General features: G+C 31.7%; 2 protein-coding genes across 2 annotated transcripts; one reads left to right on the top strand and one right to left on the bottom strand.

Moving 5' to 3' along the window:
- Positions 1-8,906: 8,906 nt before the first annotated feature.
- Positions 8,907-10,766, bottom strand: LOC122596544 (9-cis-epoxycarotenoid dioxygenase NCED6, chloroplastic-like). The gene has a single exon (XM_043769146.1). It carries the CDS (start codon positions 10,764-10,766, stop codon positions 8,907-8,909), a length of 1,860 nt encoding a protein of 619 aa, XP_043625081.1.
- Positions 10,767-19,359: 8,593 nt separating this feature from the next.
- Positions 19,360-23,147, top strand: LOC122601118 (3-ketoacyl-CoA thiolase 2, peroxisomal). The gene is made up of 14 exons (XM_043773891.1): positions 19,360-19,596; positions 20,319-20,395; positions 20,463-20,547; positions 20,637-20,763; positions 20,861-20,959; positions 21,048-21,115; positions 21,231-21,338; positions 21,419-21,496; positions 21,577-21,709; positions 21,793-21,889; positions 22,083-22,206; positions 22,321-22,429; positions 22,619-22,702; positions 22,786-23,147. Exons 1-14 carry the CDS (start codon positions 19,501-19,503, stop codon positions 22,854-22,856), a joined length of 1,356 nt encoding a protein of 451 aa, XP_043629826.1. The 5' UTR covers positions 19,360-19,500; the 3' UTR covers positions 22,857-23,147.
- The last annotated feature ends 525 nt before the right edge of the window (positions 23,148-23,672 follow it).

Here is a 23,672-nt window from a genome sequence, read left to right as displayed (position 1 = left end):
TATTATTTATCAAAACCTGAATAATAAACCCATCAACACCCCTACAACTTCCTCTTCTAATTATATGATAGATTTGCCTAACAACAATTATAAGAAGCAAAATACCAAAGACAACGGAGTATTGGAGAGTGGAGACCAAGCATGTGTACAAGCATGTGGCGATGGGGTACAAGTCAGTTTATGCGTCGTTGTCAGCCCTATATATATTAATATTAAATACATATGATTTATTACTAGTATTCCTTATCCAAGTTTAATTCATACTAGCAGAGGCGGTACCAGAAAAAAATCTAGGAGGGGGCAAAATTAAAAAATTCATGAAATATAAATTTAAAAAGGGGCAAAATGTTAAAAACCTATAGTAAAATTTTTAAAATCTATGAAAAATTAAAAAATACATAACAAAATCTAAATTTGGAAGGGGGCATTAGCCCCCCTACTAGGCACGCCTCTGCATACTAGCTATATTACTAGCGGCGAATCTAGGTAAAGTTGCAACGGCGGTGGTGACGGTGTGGCTGTGACGATGACTGTGTAAACGGAGACGACGAATAGTACTGTAAGGTAATTGATGTAAAATGCGTAGACGAGTATTGTATGTTTTTAATAACGAATAGATGATATAATAGATAAAAGTGGTATACTCATCATTTCACATGTCTTAAAAATGTAATTTTTAATATGAGGTATATAGATTTATGTTAATATAGATATATGCATATCACTAATAATGAATAGATGATATAAAAGATAAAAGTGGTATACTGATCCTTTCACATGTAATAAAAGTGTAATTTTTAATATGAGCTAGGTATATAGTTTTTATATGTTAATATAGATATATGCATATCACTGTTTTAAACTAAGGTCTAAGCATATACAATTAATTAGAGTAATGATATATTCTCCTAAAATATCTATTTAACAATTAGATTACCCATGGTAAAACTATATGTGTCAACGAGTTGTTGTTTTTAATAGGATTGGTTTTCCGGTTAATAATAATCTCACCACATTTTGTTTGTTTGCTATCAACTATTAAAGGTTTACGTGAAACAAAACAACTATTAAAGTAAAACAAATAAAACAATAAGTTTTTCTTCAGTGATAATCACCGTGCACCATGAAAATCATCATACATCAATTGCTATGTGAATCTTTGTGCATCAATTTTACCATGATCTAAGGTTCAAGATCTTGTCTTATTTGTTTTACTTTAATACTTGTTTTACAAAACCCAAACCATAACTATTAATAACTGATCATAATTAAGCGGTTAGAAAATACATAAAAATGTTTATAATGCGTTTTAATATTAACATGTCAACGAATTAACAATAACCTAAGAGTTATATCTCTATTTATAACTAAGTGTAAGGACGGATTTAGCATGAGAGTGGAGTGGGCAATTGCCTACAGCCCAATTTTAATATAATGTATATCTTTTTATTTTAAAGCATATTCGTAACCTTCTTATTAAAAGATAATCATAGAGATTAAAAAAAAATCTCAAGAGTTAAGACTAACATTATAAATTGGAAAATGATAAATCCTCTTAAAAATTAACCTAAAAATCCTCCTAAACTATAAGAAGGTGGAATGGAGTATCTACTAATTCTCTTTCCTAATCTTACCCCCTGATTTTCACATGTCATCATCTCATTATTATGAAGATTTTTAGGCTATTTGGTTAGGAAGATTAATCATTTTTTAAATAAATTTGCTCTCTCAAAATAATTTTTTTGATCATATCTCTAACTATTTTAACTGCTATTGTTATTTGAAAATCTAAAGTATTGAAATAGTAAAACGTCAGAACTAGAAATGTGAATCACGCACTTCATTTTTCATGTTTTATTTTTATAGGCTTCTCTCTTCATGCCCGGCCAATCAATTGTACAAAAACGTGTGTATGTTAATGATTAATTATTTTTTGTTTGGGGCTGAATGCTTTCACTTTCGTGCTATTTTAGTTTAATTAGTTGTTATTTACTTTTCCAAGTACTAGCACGGTACCTGCGTTATGTGGCAGGGTGTTTGGAGCGGCGACAGTGTGGCGGTGGGGGACAACTTTTGGTGATAGAGGCGGCGTTGAGTGGTATAAATAATTGATGTAAAAGTAATTGATGTAACGAGTTAATTGAGATTTTAAAAAAAATAAGGACTAATAGTGTAAAATATCATTAAAGACATTTTAGACATTTCTTTCCATGTAACTTTCAACATGGCTGCTATTGTTTTTTTAATATAGTATAGATGTGATAGGTGAATATTGCATGGAATATTGCATATATTTTTTTAAATATTGCATGGAATTTCTTGAAATCGGGCATCGCGTGGATCCTAACATAGTTATGTTATATTTTACTAGCACGGTACCCACGTAATGCGGACAGTGGTTATAACGGCGACAACGTGTCTTATGATGGTATGGGTGACTGTTGGTGACGGACTGGCGGGTAGAGGTGACGTCGAGTAGTCATGAAATATTTACTTTTCACTACAAATCATTTTATGAATGTTGCATAAATTTTTCTTAAATATTGCATGGAATTTCTTAAAATCGTGCATCGCGTGGATCCTAACATAGTTTTGTTATATTTTACTAGCACGGTACTCGTGTAATGCGGACAGTGGTCATGGCGACGACAGTGTGATGGTATGGATAATTGTTGCTGGTTGGTAAAGACGACGTTGAGTAGTTTAAATGATTGAAGTAAATGGTTAATAGAAATATATCAAAAGATGGACTGATAAAATTTAATCAGTAAAAATATTTTAAATAATTTTCTTATGTAACTTTTAACAAATAGATGTTTTTTTATAACATAGTATATAGATTTATTTTTTTACGTTAAACCTAAGTTGAATAAAAGTATAAAACAATTATCTGGTAATTAAATTTGATGTTGTAGAAACAGTTGGCAGGCGGGACCATTATTCTCCCAAAATCACAGGAGAAATCAAATGCACCCGATTACATGCCCACTCACTCCTCATCACAAATATCCTTTTATTCTTTCTTTAAACAAAAAATTGATAAATATGACAATAATAATAATAAAAAAAACTTATATATATCTAAAAAGAAGATTAAGACATATTACAAGGATATAAATTTTAAACGGGAGATGAGGAATAGAAAAAGTAGAATACATGTATCAATAGTTTGGTTGATTAGGCATGATCGTTATAATTTTTATTTCTACTATATTATAAGATATTTGTTTTCTTCAACTTTTTTTCCCTAACTTTTTTAATTAGGTAATCTGTAGTTGATAATCCAAATTTTTTTTATTTTATTTACTAATTTAAACATCTTTTTCTAAGATATACATATATAATACCTTAATGAATAATTACAACATATATCTTTCAACCTATAAAATAACTATATCACTCTCTTAATTTTACATCAATCATTTTTACATTAATAGCCTCACCACTACAGCCACCACCACCTGTTGTTGTCGTCGTCACACCGTCACATCACGCGGGCATTTGCCTATAATATTTAGATCCATATATGTATATCTATCATTGCTCATATACAAGATCAAATAAAATAAGAGAATCCAATACGTTAAATGAAATATATGATGCAATAGTTTGTTTTTTATTTAAGTTATTATACGGGTAAGTTTTTTAAAGTTCTAGCTACTATACCGCGTTTTATAACAATATGGAGCTATGAGTATCAGCTTAATTAATTAGTTCTGGTTAGATTTTATGTTGTCTTGCATGCTGTTGGTCTAGTGTCATGTTAGTTTTTAGAGTCGATATGATGGTACGTTGTTATATATGTTCCGTTTATTTTATAGTTTTAGCGTGATTTAAATATTTAGCCGGCCTCTTGCTGCTTATAATAATATCTCTTCGATCAAAAGTAAAAGATAATAATAGCAAATTCGTTAAAGTGCGATTATATTAATAATTGATATATTGTGTTGTATCCAAATCGCATCTCCTATAAAATAATGGATGGATATATATATAGAGACCTAACTAACTATCAAATAATATACAAAAATACATATACATATGGCAAAGTGATTGGGTGCACGTATGTTGTATGGTATTATTAATTATCGTATGGGAAAGAAAGAAATCAGAGAATGTAGCTAGTACGTGATTGAATGAATTATATTGAAGCTTCGGCCTAGCTAGGTAGCTCCATCCCCATGTGGATGTGGGGTTTTACGGTCTCTACACACTTGGATAATTAGATATAAGCAGCAGAATCTGCCCCTAAACTTATCCACGCAATTCAATCCCATTCCAACCACAATATATATTTCAACGTAAAGAAAAAACTAAGCATGTGTGCGTCCAGCTTTTTATCGACCGCAATGACAAATCTTTAATTTAATTTTTGACAAATAATATAGAAAATATTACATCTCTAATCTTGATTTTTATCTTATATATTATGAGAAAAGTACCAATATACTAAAACAGTTTGAAACGACATGTGGCAAGATCCTTGATCGACACGTGTCCTTTTGATTTAGTAATTTATATAATTTTTTAAATAGAATCCTGATACAATTATGTTTCTAATTGTTATTATTTAAATTAGTGAATATTATTTATATGGAAACAATTTTGAATCTATGCGATATATTTTATATAATCTTTTAGCAAGTAATAATATAAATTTATCCATGGAGATAGTTTTTTTAATAATTTTCCTACTTTTAGATTTTATAATCTGTTCCATATAATGTTATACTTTTAATAATCTTCGTACATCGACTCATACTGAAACCCCATACTTAGTTAACATACAATTTGAATACATGCCCCCGAAAAAAGAAAAACATTAGAAATAATTATACATCAATTCAATCCATCAAAAAGCTCTACCAATATGTGTTACGAAAGATATTCTTTGTTAGGAAAAGACCACATGCAATTGTTGAAAGTAAGTTTCTTTTCATGTAATTTTAATTTATCAAGTACTTTAGTTTTAACTTATTATATTATATTTTTATAAGTGGTCAATGCTTAAGTAATAGTTCAATTATATAACAAGGATGTTGTTTTTCATATTCTAAACGACTTTTTACTTTATGAATTTTTAAGCTACTCAATATGTTTAGTTTGGGTAAGAGCATATGATTAGATTTAGGTTAATAGATTTAGCTTTCGTGTTTTTTTTATTTTTATTTTGACTATATACTATAATTTTTAAAGTTTATTTATAATAATAAGTTATTAACATGAAAACTCCAAAAAGTTAAATTTACGATCCGTAATCACAAGACTATTTATCATCATCCACTATGCTTACAAGTTTCGATTTTGATCTAATTGTAAAAAAGTAAGGTAAATCCAAAACTTTAACTAAACATATATTATATTTATCATTGGGTTTAGTATCTGGAAGTGTAAGAAACTTTTACACTTTTCCTATTGTATGAATATAACTTAGATTTGGTGCATTGTATGAAAAAACTTTATAAAACTGTTCAAACAATGTAAAAATGTATACGTGGCAAATTATATGATCTAGCACGTGTAATTTTTCGATTGGTGCATGTCAAAATGTTACATTATTTGAATAGTTTTACAAAGTTTTTTCTTACAATGTATCAAATGTAAGTTACATTCATACAATAAAAAAAGTGTAAAAGTTTATTACACTTCTAAATACTAAACCCTTTATCATTACTCATTATCTTTTATTATAACTTATCTTCGATCATCGGTTTACTTTAACAATAATTTATTTCATACTCATGCATCATTTTAAGGCATATTTAAATTTCTTTATGATACAATCTAGATGGCTACCGTATATCATACGGGTATTAGAACTAGTATGTATATATATAACGGGGAGACTTATTTTGAGAACCCATTTTTTTGTAAGAACTTTGAGAACTCTTAAATTATGTATTGGATCATATGTTTTTTTTGTTCATTCACATGTGAAACGTTATAAAAATGCATGTTTTAGAAGAAAGTTTATTTCAAAACCTTATATATACCCATTTGTTAACATGTGAACGAAAACGTAAACATATTCATTCACAAGTTTACAAAAGGCTATTTTGAATGTTTTTTAAAAAAAGTTTCTTTTACAACATACTTTTTTATATCATTTCACATGTGAATGACCAAAAAAAAACATGTGAACAAATATATTATTTAAGAGTTCTCATGGTTTTTACAAAAAAAATATTTCACAAAATAAGGAAACTCTATATATAACAACCACTTACATATTTTTCATCCTTTATATATTATATATGTATTTATATATTATACAAGGTTTTTTACCCACGCGATGCGTGGCTGTTGAATTGATTTTTAAAAATTTTTAATATATAGTTTGAATGTGTTGTTTATTTTTGTAGCTACGTAAATAGAAATAAAAAAATAATTAAAAAAAAATTGAGCCTTACTTTTACAATTTACAATGTAAAGGAATAGAACAATCAACTAAATAAAAAAAATTATAAAGAAAAAATTTCACATCAATTACTCGCAAAAATGAGTGTATTCATTTTTTTTAAAGTGATGCTTCAAAAAAAAAATATATTCATCAAGTATCTCCATCTTTTATGTCTATTTATTGTTAATATCCATTATTTACGTTAAAATCGACATCTTCATCCCTTAAAAAAGAATTGCGTATAAGAAAAAAAAAGGAAGAGGATATAAATAAACCCACCAATTTCAAGAACACAACTTTATATAAACACATTGAAGTTCCAACTATATGTCAATGCTCCGAAAAACATCCAAGAAACATGGTTTTTGATGTCTATATTTTATATATACAACCAATTCATATCAATATAGTAAACTATTTTGCATGAAAAATATATAAAGTATAAAAACCTGATTACATACAAGTTGAATAATTAAGAAAGCAATAAAAAACTCATATATTTGTGTAAACATGATATGTGAGCAAAAATATAAAATATTTAATCTTAATATCGTAGATGCATATTCCGTGTTCATCTAAAAAATTCTTCGATGTTTATATATCTTAGTTATTATTAAAAGGCCATTTACCATGATTTACTTTACTAAAGTTCACGAAATATAAACTCAAGATATGCCAATATAATTATTAATCATAGTGAATAAATTTGAATATCTTACCAACATTTAAAATTTGTTAAATATATTATATTATATATATATTATATATATATATATGTCAAAAATATGTATGGAGATGACACATAGGATAAAATCTTATGTGGCAATGTGTGAATAATTCTTTTAGTTGAAGAGGCTCTAAAATCGCTCGGTTAACTGCTGTTTTAATATTTATATAGATAGATAGATATGTATTAACTCACTTATTATTATTTTCAAATACATATATATATATATATATAAATTATTATGTATCATTTTATTATTTTATATAACAAGGTGTGATTAAATTGGATCCTAAAAGATTTCTATATATTTTTCAAAAAAAAAAAAAAAAAAAAGAGAAGAAGAAGAAGAAAACGAAAGATTTCTATGGATCATTGAACTTGTTACAAGGAACATGATTCAAGTGCGTAAGACTAGAAGATTTGGACGGACCTAATAAAATCAATTCTTAACAGTCAAAGAACATGTTTTACGAAATGAAATGAAAGATATAGGAAGTATCAAAGTATCAAATACAAATCAGCTTCACTAATCATCATACGTGAAAAATCCAGTAGTGACTTACGAGTATTTAACATAAGATAGGCCCAAAAGGCCAAAATCAAAGACTTGATATATCTATTTTGCACAGACAAATCGGCCCATTTTATCATTCATACACAATAATGATCCATGTCAAATTAGTTTACTCCAAAGCCCAAAGTCTATGCCCGAGACCAAACACTTTAATACTTATAGTTTACTCCAAAGCCCAAACTCTATGCCGAGACAAAGCCACACAGGGTGACTGAGAAAATCTTGAGATAAGTAGGTTATTTTATTTATTTTTGTTTTTTATAACTATAATCTTGAGTATTTTATTTCATTGTCTAGTTGTAGTATGTTAATTTGACAAAGACACAACTCACAAGATGGCATGACAGTTAAGTGGAAAAATGGTCCTCCACGTTTAGGATGAAATTCAGTATCTAAATGGTTATGGAGGAAGTTGGGAGTTTATTTTCTTGGTTAGTTTTGCGTTTTGAGAGCATTATAGGTTATAGCCTTCTTTTACTTCCTTTTCTTATCTCGCTCTGTTAATCAAAAATGAGTAATGGCTTGTACATCACTTATATTTAACCGTATACCATAAAAAATGTTTTAGAGTGTTATACTGTATATACCGCGAAACACATTTAATGATGTACGGTTAAAAATATATATTATATAAATCGTCAATATATATACAAGTAGTGAGTGTGAATAAAGAGCATAGAACAACACGAGGCCACAGAAAGTATATACAATACAAATAATGGTGCATTTGTCCGCACTTTTAATAGGTATGAGCAAATTAAAAATTTTGTCACGCTTTTATGTATGTAAAAATATATAGATTTAAGAGTGTAGAAATTTATCCGCACTAAAAAACGTGTGGAATTAAAAGTTCATACTTTTTAGTATGTATATTCATAATTATTTTGTAACACTTCATTTGTCCACACAAAATTTTTAGTGAGTGTTGACAAATTGGGTGTTACAAAATAATTATGAAAGTTCGCACTAAAAAGTGTAAACTTTTATTTTCTACATACTTTTTAGTATGGATAATTTCTACACACTTTTAGTTTTATATATTTTTACACATATAAAAGCGGGACAAAAATTTTAATTTGTTCACGCTAATTAAAAGTATAGACAAATACAACATTATTTATAATGATAATTTAATTTAATTAATTTGACATATATTACGGGGTAATTCAAATATATAGACATGTATGTTTAATTAATATTAGTAATTAATTAATGTGATGGGTAGCTAAATCTTGAGTGGTAACAAAGGTGCCATGAAAACCATACGGAACTCTACTAGGTATCTTCACTATCCCAACTTGCTTCATACTTGAAGCCTCTACTATTACTAATTCCGACCTCTCTTTATCTTCATCCCTAACATAAGTCATTAAATACCCTTGGTCTTCCTCCCCGTTAGTCCCTCCTACGGGAACGAAACATGGTTCCCCTCCATACCTTTCGTTCCCGTAGAATAACTTGGTGACATATCCTGTCTCCAGGTCAACCTTGGCAATGCCGCTGCATTTTGGCCAAGGTTCAGCTATTGCCAAATAAACAAATCGTGTTTTACGTCCAAGGCGTCTCTTGTTTACATTTCCCGCATCCAAATTCATTCCCGGCACGATAACACGTCTTGATGATTCCCCGGTTGTTGTGTTTAACCGAATTTCGGTTAATTCACTTCGAAGAGGCTCATCATCATCGTTGCTGCTTTCATTGAACATGGCATCCGCAGGAGTCATGCATGACCCGATTACGACAATGATCTTATCCCCATTATTATTATTATTATTATCATTATTATCATTATTATTTATTAGGTCTACTTCTTCCCATGCATTCCATAAATGGAAACAGAAACAATCGGGTACATCGATCCATTGGACACCCGATTCGTTTTCAGCGGATTTAGGTAAAACACCATATCTTGATACCTTATTCGGGTCAACAACCACGGGTGACTTGCCCCGCGCCATTTCGGATAACTTGAATACAACCTGGTGATCCGGAATGATCACGTGACCTTGCGTGATAGCAAAGTCATGTATCATTGTCGGCTGGTCTAAGGAAATAGAAACCTCACGTGACTTTTGACCATTTTTCTCGAAACTGAAGAATTTAAGGTAAGGCCTTTTCACAACATCGTAACTTAACGAGAAAAGTTCACCTGTCACGGGGTCCACCTTAGGATGCGCGATTAACGGGCACTTGACTCGTCCTTCATAATCAAACCGTTCACATGTTTCTATCTCGCCATCTTCTTTAATCTTTATGCTGTAAGGTAAATCATCTTCCGACATTGCCAACAACCGACCGTTGAAATAAACCAAGCCCGCATTCGCTACGCCAGTCCCATGACTTGTGTCTATCAACCCGGCTAAACCCCTGGCATAAAACAGCGCTAGGCGGGCTAAACCAAGGTGGCCATGCAGCTCGCCTATTGGCTTGGGGAAACACGGCCGGCCTAGCGACTGTTCTTGGACCAGGCGGCTGGTTCTAGTGAACCGGCTGCAATAGCTGGCTTTATTGTTGGGGCCCAACGTGACGGCATGTATCATGCCGTCACCATCAAACAAATGGTGACCACCGGTTGGTTTAAACATGGGGTTTGCCCCATTTCTAAGGTAAACCCCAGATAAGCAAGCGGGTATCTCACCTATCACTTCCAACCCGTGTTGAACCGGGCATTCACGAACAGGGGCAAAGTTGCCCATCAGTTGAATGTCCGGGTCAATTGAGCTAGGCAATTTATTATTAATGTTAATTTTTTCAAGTCCAATAAGTGACTGTTCCACAAAGTCTAGTGCGGAGGCTGCTAGTTTCTGAAAAGGATTAATACTAAGCACTAGGGGGGCTAGATGATATTCCTGTAAGGGTTTAATCTGGCGGCGGCGGGGTGACAATATTAGTTTCCATGGCGGTGTTTTAGTACTAGAAGTAGTGAGTTGTTGTTGTTGCTGGTGATGATTTGTATGAAATGTGCATGTTATGATTGATGTTGATTGTTGGCTTTTATTATTAATTATACGGCGTGTTAATAATAATGGTTTTGCTGTGACATTCGTAGACGACGACGCCTCCATGGCGGTGGTTGTGGGAGTGACTAGCTAGCTAGTGAACTGAAGCAAACGAAATGTACGTTACGTACGCGTATAAATATAATATATGGATCGAGTATTTAATTTATTTATGTTTTGTATATATAATATAGCTGGGTTTTTATATATATGTAGCTAGACTAGATTGATCGAGGTAATAATATGAAAAAGTGCATCCACGTGAAAACTAGTAAAGTGGTCCACCTAGCAATGCTATTGACACGTTGAACCTTTACGAGGTTTTTTACGCCTTTTTTCTAGTAGTAGCTAGAAAGAAAGAAAGCGGTCAAAGCAATTAATTAAGTAAACCTGGGATCGAGACCTAATCTTGTGTTGGATCCGCTGCTTAACGCTGCCTCCAATAACTACCTTCCTAAAGATCATTTTCGTTAAGTGGAAAATCTTTCCATTAATTTATACTTCAACCGGGCAGAGTTAGCTGTCACTTCTGGTTTTACTCAATTAGTCTTCAGTTCGATTCTTATGAATAACAAAGTCTTGGAGTTTTTCTCTCCGAATACTTGTAACGGCTCATGGTCAACATCTCGCTGTCTAGGGTTCATGCAAGAATTCACTATTATACGGTGAGACTTCTCCGATGTCGTATACCAACTGAATGTTCGTAAAAACAATTTATACTTCATCAATTACGAGTATTACTAAAAGGGTTGCACGTTTGTAGCGCTACCAGGTGACGGTACATTGATCGGAATGATAACTACTACTGGTGTTGGCGATGATATATGGCATTATGTTTGTGTAGAATGATTCAAAGTAAATGAAAATAGTTTAAACTTATTTAAAAATAAACGATATATGGTACTGTAAGTGTGATTAAATGAGGGTTATATGATCGATGGTTTGGTGCCAAATTGCATCGGTCAACTGCTTGCGTATCGAACATCATAGATTACTGATTAAGAACAAGCTAGTTATAATGAAATGAGATAGGTATGGATGGATATTATTAATTTGGATATTTTGTGTATTAGTTAATTAGTATGTATGTCTAGAGTCTAGACGTACAAGGAGTACTACAAACCAAATACTCCGTATTTCCAAATAAAGATCGATGACATCACCCAGCTAGCTACCTAGTGATCACATTTGTGTTGGAATATTATATAACGAAAGTCTTTGTTTTGCATTTTAGTCAAACTAGCGCATGTGATACAACATATGGGCTTAAAGCGTAAAGGACCAATCGAATTGGAGCACAAGGGTGTGACCTATTTCAACCCATATCCTCATGGAAAAAACATAATATATGCTCAAAAACGGGCCGTGAAGTGGTCCCCACGTAGTTTTTCGGTCTTTTTCCATTTCTGTTTGGACAGGTGTCCAAGTCAATATGTAACGTGTCACCTTATCGTGAAGACCCACGTGTTTTGAATCTAATTCAGCGATGCTGTTTGTTTGTAGGATATGCTCCACAGCTCCAGCATGCATATGATATATTCATCTTTATATATACTCTTTTCGCTTGAATTTATTTTTTAAAACTTTTAACATTGACAATTAATAAAATGTGATCTAGTTATCGTAATTTTATTGTGTTGTTTATTTTGCTAGCTATATAAATAGAAATTTAAAAAAATAAAATCTAACTGTTACAGTTTACAAAGTTAAAAAATAAAATAATCGACTTTAAAAAAAATCACATTTATTACTCACAAAAATGAATATCTAGTTCTTTTGTATAATGATGTTTTAAAAAATTATTATTCACCAAGAATCTACAGCCTCTATGTCTAGTTAACGAAAATCTAACAAAAATAACATCAAAAAAAAAAAAACATTTAGCTTGAAATCTGTTTATATAAACAACCAATTCATATTACTATAGTAAACTAATTTGCATGAAAATATAAAACCTAAAAACCATAACTACATTCACTTTGAGTCGTAAGAAAACAATACAAAAATTTACGTTGTTTACATTCATTCATCTATTTATATATGTAAAAATCTATATGTTAGGACATATGATTTAAGAATTAGGTAAGAAATCTATTTATATTTCCTATAAATTTAAGATTCTGTTATTAAAATAATTTAGGTTTTTTTTAATGTTTAATTAGTTTCTTTATTTATATATCCTCTATATCTGTATAGTAATTAAAAATATCTAAATCATTCAAATTAAAGAATATGGAGTATATTAACAAATCAAATGAATTTCATAGTTTAGTTTTCTAAACTTTGTCGTAAGGTATAATCAATTCTAAAAAAGATATGATGTTTTTATAATGATTTTAAATTTATTTCACTTTTTTTTTCTATATTTAATTTCAATATAAAGATTAATATTGTAGAGAAAAATATGGAGATGACACATAAGATTAATCCTATGTGGCAATATTATAAGATAATTTTAAGTTAAAGATGCTTTAGAATCATTCGGTTTCCTACTGTTTTAATAATTATATAGATATATTATATATATATATATATTGTATATGGCCGTGTAATATACGGCCCACTACAATTAATACCTTTAGTATAATGGCACAAGGTTAATGTAAATGGCACAAGTTTAACGTTTTCCCTATATTGTATCACTTGTTTTTAGGTTTTTTGTTTTTTGTTTTTTTTTTTTTTGTATTTGGTTGTATTTCTTGACTCTTATTATGATCTCTAACACTTTGTTAGGTGGTCAATTGTTATTTGATAATGTCGTGTTATTTGGGAAAAAAAGTCTTTTCGTATAATGTTAGAGGTTTGTTATTAAGATTCAAAAGACTGATTACATATTGTTTCAATGTATTCATCCATAAAAGACTATAAAACACAGTCGTACAATAAAAATCTAACTTTTTTAATAAACTTTTTCTTACAATTTCTTACAATTGAAAGTCCAAAACCCATTATTGTGTGTGTATAGTGGGATGAGTCCTTACTTTGACACCAAGGGAAATTCTATTTTGCAACGTCATATGATTATATATTAACTGTTTCATTGTGTGTGCGTGTATTTTTTTTTTTTTCAAATATCACCTTCAACTACATACGATATAATTATAATAAGGAATAAATATCCTGGAATGAAACAAACTTTGGATGAATGTCTATAGTAGAAAATAACTAAAGTTTTTTGTATTGTATGTAAACAACTTTAAAAAATGTTTATTGTATGTAAGAAAACATACGTGACAACCATATAGAGGTGTCACTTATCTGATTTTAATTGGTTGAATACATTTTCTTACATACAATAAACATTATTTTTGAATTATTTACATACAATACACACAACTTTAGTTATTTCTTATTATAGACGTTCGTTCAAAGTTTGTTACCTGATTACAAGATACTTATCCCTTATAACAATGACTTTTGCTTTTCAAATATCACTATATACAAATGATACAATTAGGTCGGTGCCAACGGGGTGTTCGTGGCTCTTCGTTGGACTCTTCCTCATTTCCTCCATTGGCAGCATCTCTTCCTTGGCTTTGTCGATGGCACTCCTTCGATGGGTGGAACTAGCACAACGGAGGGAAAAGGAAGGAGGTGGGCCAGGTTTTTTTTTTTGTGTTTTGAGGAAGAGTTGAGTAAGAGGTGGGGTTGGTAGTGAATGAGGAAGAGGTGTTTTAAGAGAGAGAAAAACTGATGTGGCAGTGAGGAAGAGGAAGGAAGAGGTTCATGGTTAGCAGAGGCCTTATAACAATAACTGATAAACAACCAAACACTAAATTACGAATTTGGGAATTCAACACAAAAAATAATAATAAAAAAAATCAACACCACTTTTGTCCATTGTCCAAAGGTAAAATAAACCTTTACATTTATTTAGGTTTTAAAATTTCGAGATTAAAAATTTGAAACAACATATAAATGAAATACAAAATAGTTCAAAATATATTAGTTGATAATATATGAAGTTTTTTATGGTATTTCAAGTTCATAATGTATAATTGATAATGAATCATTTGAAATTTTGTAGTTCTTTTATGCGAAGATATGAGAGTTTGAACCTTTTTGCATAAACCTTTATTATTTTTTAAAACTCTAATAATATACTGGCTATATTACTAAACTTTTAAAACTCTAATAATATATGAGAGGGGAATTAAACCCAAGTTGGGTGGTGTTGTCTCACACTTTCACTTCCCCCAAAATATAATTTATGTATCCACAAATACGAAACAAAATTTTGAAATGAAAAATGATAAATCCTCCTAATGATTAGCCCAAAAGTTATCACAAAACTATAAGAAGGTGACATGTGGTATCCACTATTTATCTTTCTTAATTTTGCCTTCTGATTTTTCCACATGTCATCGTCTCATGGTTAAAAAATCTTTAGACTATTTGGTTAAAAAGATTAATCATTTCCTTTTTGAAACACATTGTGTATTAGACATTCCAAAATCGACAATTGGGTGACGCAGGCCCTTGAACACCAATATAATTATAATTATTTTTAGTATAACTGTAATAAGAATTTAAAATATCATTTATGAAAAGTTATCCATCATCATGTTTTGTGTGACGGAATTTGTAATGGAGGAAAGTAATGGACAAATGAAATCTATTTCTAAAGAAAGAAAAGGGGGCGTAAGAAAATTTAGAATCAGCCCAAAAATAAGTACATCTTTGTATGAGGGCAATATATATAAGCCCATAAAAAGTAGCCCAACTGAAAGTCTGAAAATCACATTTCAATTTTTTTTTTTTTTAATTCTGGAGTAGAACTAGAATTCCCTAACGATCAGATGTGTTGTTGTAGACTCTTAGCAGCGAAATCGGTGTTTAGCATTTAACATGCTGATGGAATCTGACATTGTTTTGAACTTAAAGCCAAAAATATCTTGTTCAAAGCCAGTTTGAAAACTCACAACATGGATCAAGTAATACAACAAAAAACTATTTATTTATCCTATGCATTGTTGGAGAGAAATAAATTATGCCAAATACTCTAGGATCTATTTTGCTTAATTGCATCAATCATTGTTGTAAATTGTACACGGAAGCATGCAGCAGGAAAATTAATATACTGATTAAACCATCACTTCATATTTATATTTATTTTATGAATAAAAAAAGTTTTTCTCTCAGTCTATGTCGGAGCCATAATAGCTAAAGACGAAGCCCCCGTTAGGTAGATCACCCCCTCACCGATCCCCCTATGACATATCACTCCCACCAACTACCCCTTATTAATATCCTTAAGGACGAATCTCGTACTGTACCATTACATATATTACTCACTAACTCGGGTTAGAATATTTTTATTTTAATTTTTTTATAAATTTTTTTATAAATCGAGTTAATTAAAAAAAGAATAACAAAAGTAAAAAAATGAAAAAAAAAAACCCAAAAAAACAAGCAAAAAAAATAAAAAAAGGATCATCTCTCCCTTTTTTTCTTAAGAACATTCTATATATATATATATATCGAAAATTACTTAAATGTCAAATGTAGAGGTATATATATACATTTAGATTATCGGGAGTTATGGTTGATTAATTGACGTTAGGTCAGTTATCTTATAGTATATTATGATTAAGATAAGATTAATATTAATGTATTATGTTGAAATAAAATTTTTAAAAAGAGATCAAATTTAAAAACATATGAAATAATACTGACATTGACTCAATATGAATATGAATCAACAAACTTTGTCAGTTCAGATGTTTTTTACGATAAACCATCTTAACCAATCATTCTAATATATTTACTTATTAACACATATAATCTACTAATTTTCTTTTCTAATCTCATTCCCTGATTTTTCACATGTCATAATCCTATTAATTAAGAAGATTTATAGGTTAATAACTTAAGAGAATTTATCATTACCCTTTCAATTTGTGTTACCTTGCTAATCAAACAACTACAGTGACAGTACACATATAATGTTAGTAGCATATGCGAATTATTGGCACACATATCAATATCAGGGATCACGAATTCAACATGAACGTATGATACATTGATACCAACTTGTCAACTACTTCATCTTCGTCCTTTTGAGCGTGATTACAAAAGGAAGTAAGGGAAAAAAAAATAGTATCAAAGAGATATGTACCCAGAAATGTAGTCAACTAATGCTCAAAAGTTATTGTGTGCACAAACTTTAGGTCAACTTTAATGTATTCAGGAAACTTGTTTAATAGTCCTATAGCATGCAAAAGTGACCGAGTTAAAAGTTAGTCGGTCACCACTTTCACGTTGACCTGTTGACTGCTTACGTGACATGCACACAATAACTTTTTGGGATTAGTTTATGCATACAATTAAAAAAAAAAAGATTATTTTTTTTCAAACTCGCTGGAAACTGCAAATACTCACCGGAAAACTTAAAAATCCGATTAAATCTTCGTTTCTTCGAACTAGACCACGAAATTGGAACCAAAATACTCAAAAAATCAGTCGCGAACAAACCCTCGGCAAAAGTTAAACCAATTGAGACTCGCCGGATAATTCATCAACTCGCCGGAAAATTTAAAATCACCATAACTTTGTTGTTTTTTCGAGTTTTGGACAACAATTTTGAGCAGTTTGGTGTTGGTTTCAATTCGAAATTCGAATAAACAACAAAGTTATGGTGATTTTAATTTTTTCGGCGAGTTGGTGAATTTTCCAGCGAATCTCAATCGGTTTAACTTTTATTAAGGGTTTGTTCGCGGCTAATTTTTGAGTATTTTGGTGTGAATTTCGTGGTCTAATTCGAAGAAACGAAGGTTTAATCGGATTTTTAAGTTTTTCGGCGAGTATTTGCAGTTTCCAACGAGATTGAAAAAAAAATAATCTGTTTTTTTTAATTGTATGCATAAACTAATCCCAAAAAGTTATTGTGCGCATGCCACGTAAGCAGTCAATGTGAAAATAACCGGTCTCACATAACCATAATCTCATTTTATGTTCACAATAACCAAAACTTCAAGTTTCGTGAATACAATAAAGCTGAAAAAAATACATAGTTAATTATACGACGCAAGTTTCCACTTTTTAGATAAAAAAATAATCCAATATAATATATATATATATATATATATATATATATATAAAAGTAACCGTACATCGTACGAGTATTAAAACTAGTTTTGAATAAATGGCTATTTTACTATTGCATTATTGCTATTTTTCAGTTGCTGTTTGGTTTTATTAAAGTTATGTTTCAATTTTGTATTATTGGGACTTTATTGGTTGTTTTTTGTAGAGTTTCATGACAATTTTAAGGTTGTTTTGAAGCTATTTCGAGGTTATTTCATTGCAGTTATACAACTTCTTTTTGCTGTTGTTTAAGGGCGGTTATGAGGCTCATCCGTTATCAAATAAGTTCTTTTTGCCCCTGTTTAAAAAAATTTCTGGATCCGCCTCTGGGTGGTGGTGGTCACGGGTCGTGGTGGCATACGGCATTAACGATGGCAATGACGTTTAATGGTGGTGGTGCGGTGGGGCGGCCGTTGGAGGCAATGAGCGATGGTGGTTGTGTTGATTTGTGTGTATGTGTGAGAAAGAGAGACTTGATTGTGCGTTCGATGTGTTAAGAGTAATTAAGGGATTTTGAATTTTTTTAATAAAGTGTTTAATTTGCTTAAAATAAAAGAAGTTTGTTTTAATAAAGAGTAAAGATGTAATATCAAGGCAAATATTTATTTACAAATTATGCCGTCACACTTTTTTTTTCTCATTTTTAATTTTTTTTATCTCTCATTTTTAATTTTTTCTAAAAGCATCTTCAATGATGTTTTTGTAAATTTTTTTTTAAGATATGATACTGTTAAAAAAAAGCTTTTATAAAGACTTTTTATCATTTGGGGTGAAACATTTTTTTAGTAATAACTTATAAAACTTTTAAAAAAACCTTTATCATTGTAAAATATATTATATGTGATTGGATTTATTTTACAATTAAATTCCAAAGGGGATATTCAAAATAATGTTTCCTTTCAATGGAAAGTATTTATATTTATTATCTAATACTATATTATAAAACATTTTGCCTTTTTATATTATCTCAATTAAGGATTTTGTATACCTAATATATCCCTTTTTTTTATTCACTAATTTAAACATCTGTACCTAATATACCTATAATACCCTTAAATCTCAATCACTCATTTTCTTCACTCTCATCAAATCTCAATCACTTATTTTTTTTCTCTTTCCTCCATAAATCATTTTATTCCTCTAATTCATTTAAAATCTTTTATCTCAAAAACCGCATATCGATAGATTATAAAAATTGTGTGGGTGTTTTTAAAAATTAATATTCTTTCATTAGAGATGTCATTCGATATTTTCGACAGTTTTTAAATCCAAGAATGAAGCTCGTACGACTAAGACATTTGACTATCATACTCAATAACTTGACCTATCAATCTCTTGCTAGTTGTAAATTAAATTGGAAACACCATTATGTTAGTGGTGAAAAGAAAAGGATACCGACGGAGCGACCGCCATCCATAAGTTACGTATGCCCATAAATAAATGATAAGCATCACACATCCCTATGCTGTAGTTCCACATCATTCACACACGCTAAGATAAAGATTTTAATTAATTAATTAATTAATGAAATTAATTTGTGCCTATATCTGTCTGTATCTATGCAGTATCCATATACTCAGTATCTATATATAAATAATAGTCAAAAGAAGATCGCTTGGCTTGGCTGTTGACACAAATCCAAATCCATACGCAAAAACACCTTCTTTTCACACACGCACAGAAGAAGAAGAAGAAGAAGAAGAAGAAAGAAGGAATGGAGAAAGCAATAGAGAGACAAAGAGTATTGTTAGAGCACCTCCGTCCGTCCTCAACTGCTTCATCTCTTGAGAATCTCGATTCTTCTATCTCCGTATGCCCCTCTTTTTCATCCCCCTTTTTTTTTTTTTTAATTAAATCTCCGTATATCTGTCGGTCGGTCGGGTGGTTGATTGGATTGATGGAGCAGCATAGTTTGAATGAAATGATGATCCTTGTTGTTGGGGGGTTTTTTTTAATCATCATGTTTATTATTATGTATGTATATATATCTCACTTGACTTTATATTATAATTATATTGAAGTATTTCAAGTCTCCGATTCTCAAATTCCATAAGGTATCTGTCTGGCTTACTAAGTATAGATAGAGGAGATTGAATACAAATGAAATAGTTATAGTGATCGATGGAACACATACACACACAGAGTGACCAACCCAAATTATTTCTGAGGAATTCTCCCCACAGATGAACCCCCTGTCTCTCTTGCCTATCGTTGTTGTCGAGGCATATCTCTTCTTTATTTTCCCCCCCATCGATGATGATAATCTATCTAGGTTTCCCCTGCTGGAGTAGGCAGATGGGTTGTGGGTTTCTTTTTTTAATTGAGGTTTTGAACAAAACTTTTTGCTTATTTGATTATGTTTGTTTCCTGGTAAGCTAAATGTTTATTTGATTTGCAACTAACTAACACAACTGAATCATAGCATATTCCTTATGTACATACGCCTACCAAATTGGCCTGATTTTGGTTTACCCCATATATGTTTCTTTTCCATTTTTTTAATTGGTTACTTATCTTTTACTTTGAAACCAGGCATCCGTTTGTGCAGCTGGTGACAGTGCTTCGTATCAGAGGAGTTCCGCTTTTGGGGATGACGTAGTTGTTGTAGCGTAAGTATTAGTAGCTGGATTTTGTCTTTTCCCTGACTCTGTACCTTATCTTCATCGTTTTATGCAGTGCCTACCGATCTCCCCTTTGCAAATCAAAGAGGGGTGGCCTCAAGGATACCTATCCTGATGATATTCTTGCACCAGTTTTAAAGGTATGTTCTTCCATCTTCTCTTTCGATGGCGTGCTTCCGTTTTGGTAAGGTTGAATCTTTTTAACTTTGTGTTTCTTCTACATGGCCAGGCATTAATAGAGAAAACAAATCTTAATCCGGCAGAAGTTGGAGATATTGTCGTTGGCTCAGTATTAGGAGCAGGCTCCCAAAGAGCTAGCGAATGCAGGATGGCTGCATTCTATGCTGGGTTTCCTGGTATGTCCTATACTCAAAAGTTTGCATTTGTCAATTATGTATACCCACTGCCGATGATGTTTCACTGATCCATGATTATACGTGTTTCTTTTCTTAGAAACCGTGCCTGTTAGGACTGTCAATAGGCAATGTTCCTCTGGTCTACAGGCAGTTGCTGATGTAGCTGCAGCTATTAAAGCTGGATTTTATGACATTGGTGAGTATCTTCCTTTCCTTTTTTCTTTTGTTTATGCTTCTTAAATTTTTTATGAGCACAATTAACCAGTTCAAATGTATATGAATAGGTATTGGTGCTGGGTTAGAATCTATGACCACCAATCCTATGGCTTGGGAAGGATCTGTTAACCCAAGAGTACGTATACCCCCCCTTATCTCTGTCAACTCTCGTTAAATGTGCCCTCCCACACACATTTCTCTGTGTGCACGTTCTAAATATGATTGGGATTGACATCTTCCAACTTTACCAGGTGAAGACCATGGCAGAAGCTCGAGATTGTCTTCTTCCAATGGGAATTACATCAGAAAATGTTGCTCAGCGTTTCAGTGTCACAAGGCAGGAACAAGATCAAGCTGCGGTGAGTTGAATTCACCTACCACGTTTTGTTTCCTTCAGAATCAGATGTGTTGTGTATCTAATTGTGTTTACATTACATAGGTTGAGTCCCATAGGAAGGCAGCTGCAGCTACTGCTGCTGGGAAGTTTAGAGACGAGATCATTCCAATCAATACTAAGGTATAATTCCCTCATTTGTTACCTTCATTTTGTTATGTTATGGTGTGCTTTCTTCTGATATGAATCCTTACTTGGAGAAGATTGTTGACCCGAAAACTGGAGATGAAACACCTGTTACAATTTCTGTTGATGACGGGATCCGTCCAGGAGCAACTTTAGCAGATCTTGCAAAATTGAAGCCAGTATTTAAGAAAGATGGGACAACCACAGCTGGTACATAGCAAATTATTTTGTTGCTGACCGATCGTTGGTGTTCATAAGCAAGTAATCTTACATTTTTCATGCCGTATCTATAGGAACCTCCAGTCAGGTGAGTGATGGTGCTGGAGCTGTTCTCCTGATGAAAAGAAGTCTTGCTTTGCAGAAGGGATTACCAATACTTGGTGTATTTAGGTATGTAGTTCATTGCTTGATTTTTAACTTGACGTAACCTAGGGAACTTCCATGGAACTGTCATGATTTCTTATTTATTTGTTTAGATAAGTTCCTTGTATCTTTCTGCTAATAGTGTCAAGTGGGTCATATTTTGTCCATTTATTTACCTTTTCAGTTTGATTACTCGACTCAAACATATAATTCATTGCAGGACTTTCGCTGCTGTTGGTGTTCCCCCAGCGATTATGGGTATTGGACCCGCTGTTGCAATTCCTGCTGCAGTAAAGGCTGCTGGACTTCTAGTGGATGATATTGATCTTTTTGAGATCAATGAGGTGACAATGAGATACAAACTATCTGGTGTTTAGTAATTTTCGTTTGTGATATTAACGTTTGGAGAATAAGCATTTTTTTTTTTTTTTTGGTTTGGTTTATGTTTATTCTGGAAGGCTTTTGCATCGCAATTTTTGTATTGTCAAAAGAAGCTTGAAATTGATCCTCAAAAGATCAATGTCAACGGAGGTGCAATTGCCATTGGACATCCTTTGGGCGCGACAGGTAACCTAAAGAAATTGCACATCTACATCATACTGTAACAGAATTTTTTCACTTGTGTAAAATAAATAATTTCATTCAATCTATAATGATGTCGTAATGAAGTTATAAAACTGATCCGTTGGTCTAATTTTTATGGTTGGTTTATTATTACGTGCCTGGTTCATATGTAATACATGAGACTTGTAACAGGGGCTCGTTGTGTTGCGACCCTATTGCATGAGATGAAGCGACGTGGTAGAGACTGCCGATTTGGTGTTGTGTCGATGTGTATTGGTAGGTGTCTTTTCCTCATATATTTCTTCTTTTTGTGTTTGTTCGTATGTGTTTCTAAATCATGAGCAACTTGTGCAATGCAGGCACGGGTATGGGTGCAGCTGCTGTTTTTGAGAGAGGTGATTCCTGTGATGAGACTTGCTATGCTAAATAGATCATCTTCAGTTTGCTGTTACATTTATGGAATATACAGGGGAGAAACATTTATCATAATGGGATTATTACAAGAATAAAGCGGTTGTATCAAGTTATTTGTTAAAACAGTTTCTTTCTTCGCTCGATATCGATTAAGTTGTGTTTTACATAGTTAAACCAGTAGCGTTGGTTAGTTTTTCCTGCCTTTTGTAAGCTTCGTTGCTAGGCAAGGCCGGAAAGATGTGTGTCTCATTTTGCTTGCATTTTCGGATGCAATAATTATAGTGATGGTCCCAGTTAAGTTTATACATTTCTTGTAGCCTTGTTGTATGCAAATCTAAAAGCTGCTATCTGCGTATTGTCTCCTTAATATTAGCTCACGTATTGTGGCAGGCATATTTAAATGACAAATCCCCAAGTTATTGGTTTTGGTAGATTAGGTTTGGGGTTTCAGTTTATAGCTAGGAATTTAGGTTTTGCCAGATCATTATATGCTCCGAACTCTGAAGTTTGTCCATCTGGTATATGCTTGTAATGGCTGACATCAAATTCTTTGCTTAATTCACTGAAAGATAATCATTAGTATCCTAGTTTACTAAGTAACATGGAAAATAAATTACAAACAACATATTGCTTTATGTTGATTGGCTAGCAGGTGCGTTTCTGTTTGGTACCTTGTGATGTGACATTAAGGAATGTGATTATAATTCATGAATTGGACAATGCTATTGTAGGGTACCTAAAGTTGATCTAGTATGTGAGTGTCATTTTCTGAGCCTTAAACCCCCATCAACCTGAAGGCGGTTGATAAGTGCAGCTCTTATTGAATTATCCA

This window comes from Erigeron canadensis, chromosome 1 (genome assembly GCF_010389155.1).
Source record: "Erigeron canadensis isolate Cc75 chromosome 1, C_canadensis_v1, whole genome shotgun sequence".
In the NCBI taxonomy this organism is placed as follows: domain Eukaryota; kingdom Viridiplantae; phylum Streptophyta; class Magnoliopsida; order Asterales; family Asteraceae; genus Erigeron; species Erigeron canadensis.
The sequence above is the reverse complement of the archived record's forward strand: the minus strand, read 5'-3'. Positions and strand labels throughout refer to the sequence as shown.

Excerpts from the sequence above, each read along its gene's own strand:
- LOC122601118 (XM_043773891.1), top strand. The coding sequence starts at position 19,501 with ATGGAGAAAGCAATAGAGAGACAAAGAGTATTGTTAGAGCACCTCCGT. Across the intron at positions 20,548-20,636 it reads TTCTTGCACCAGTTTTAAAG|GCATTAATAGAGAAAACAAA; the intron begins GTATGTTCTTCC and ends CTACATGGCCAG. Across the intron at positions 20,764-20,860 it reads ATTCTATGCTGGGTTTCCTG|AAACCGTGCCTGTTAGGACT; the intron begins GTATGTCCTATA and ends TTCTTTTCTTAG.
- LOC122596544 (XM_043769146.1), bottom strand. The coding sequence starts at position 10,766 with ATGGAGGCGTCGTCGTCTACGAATGTCACAGCAAAACCATTATTATTA.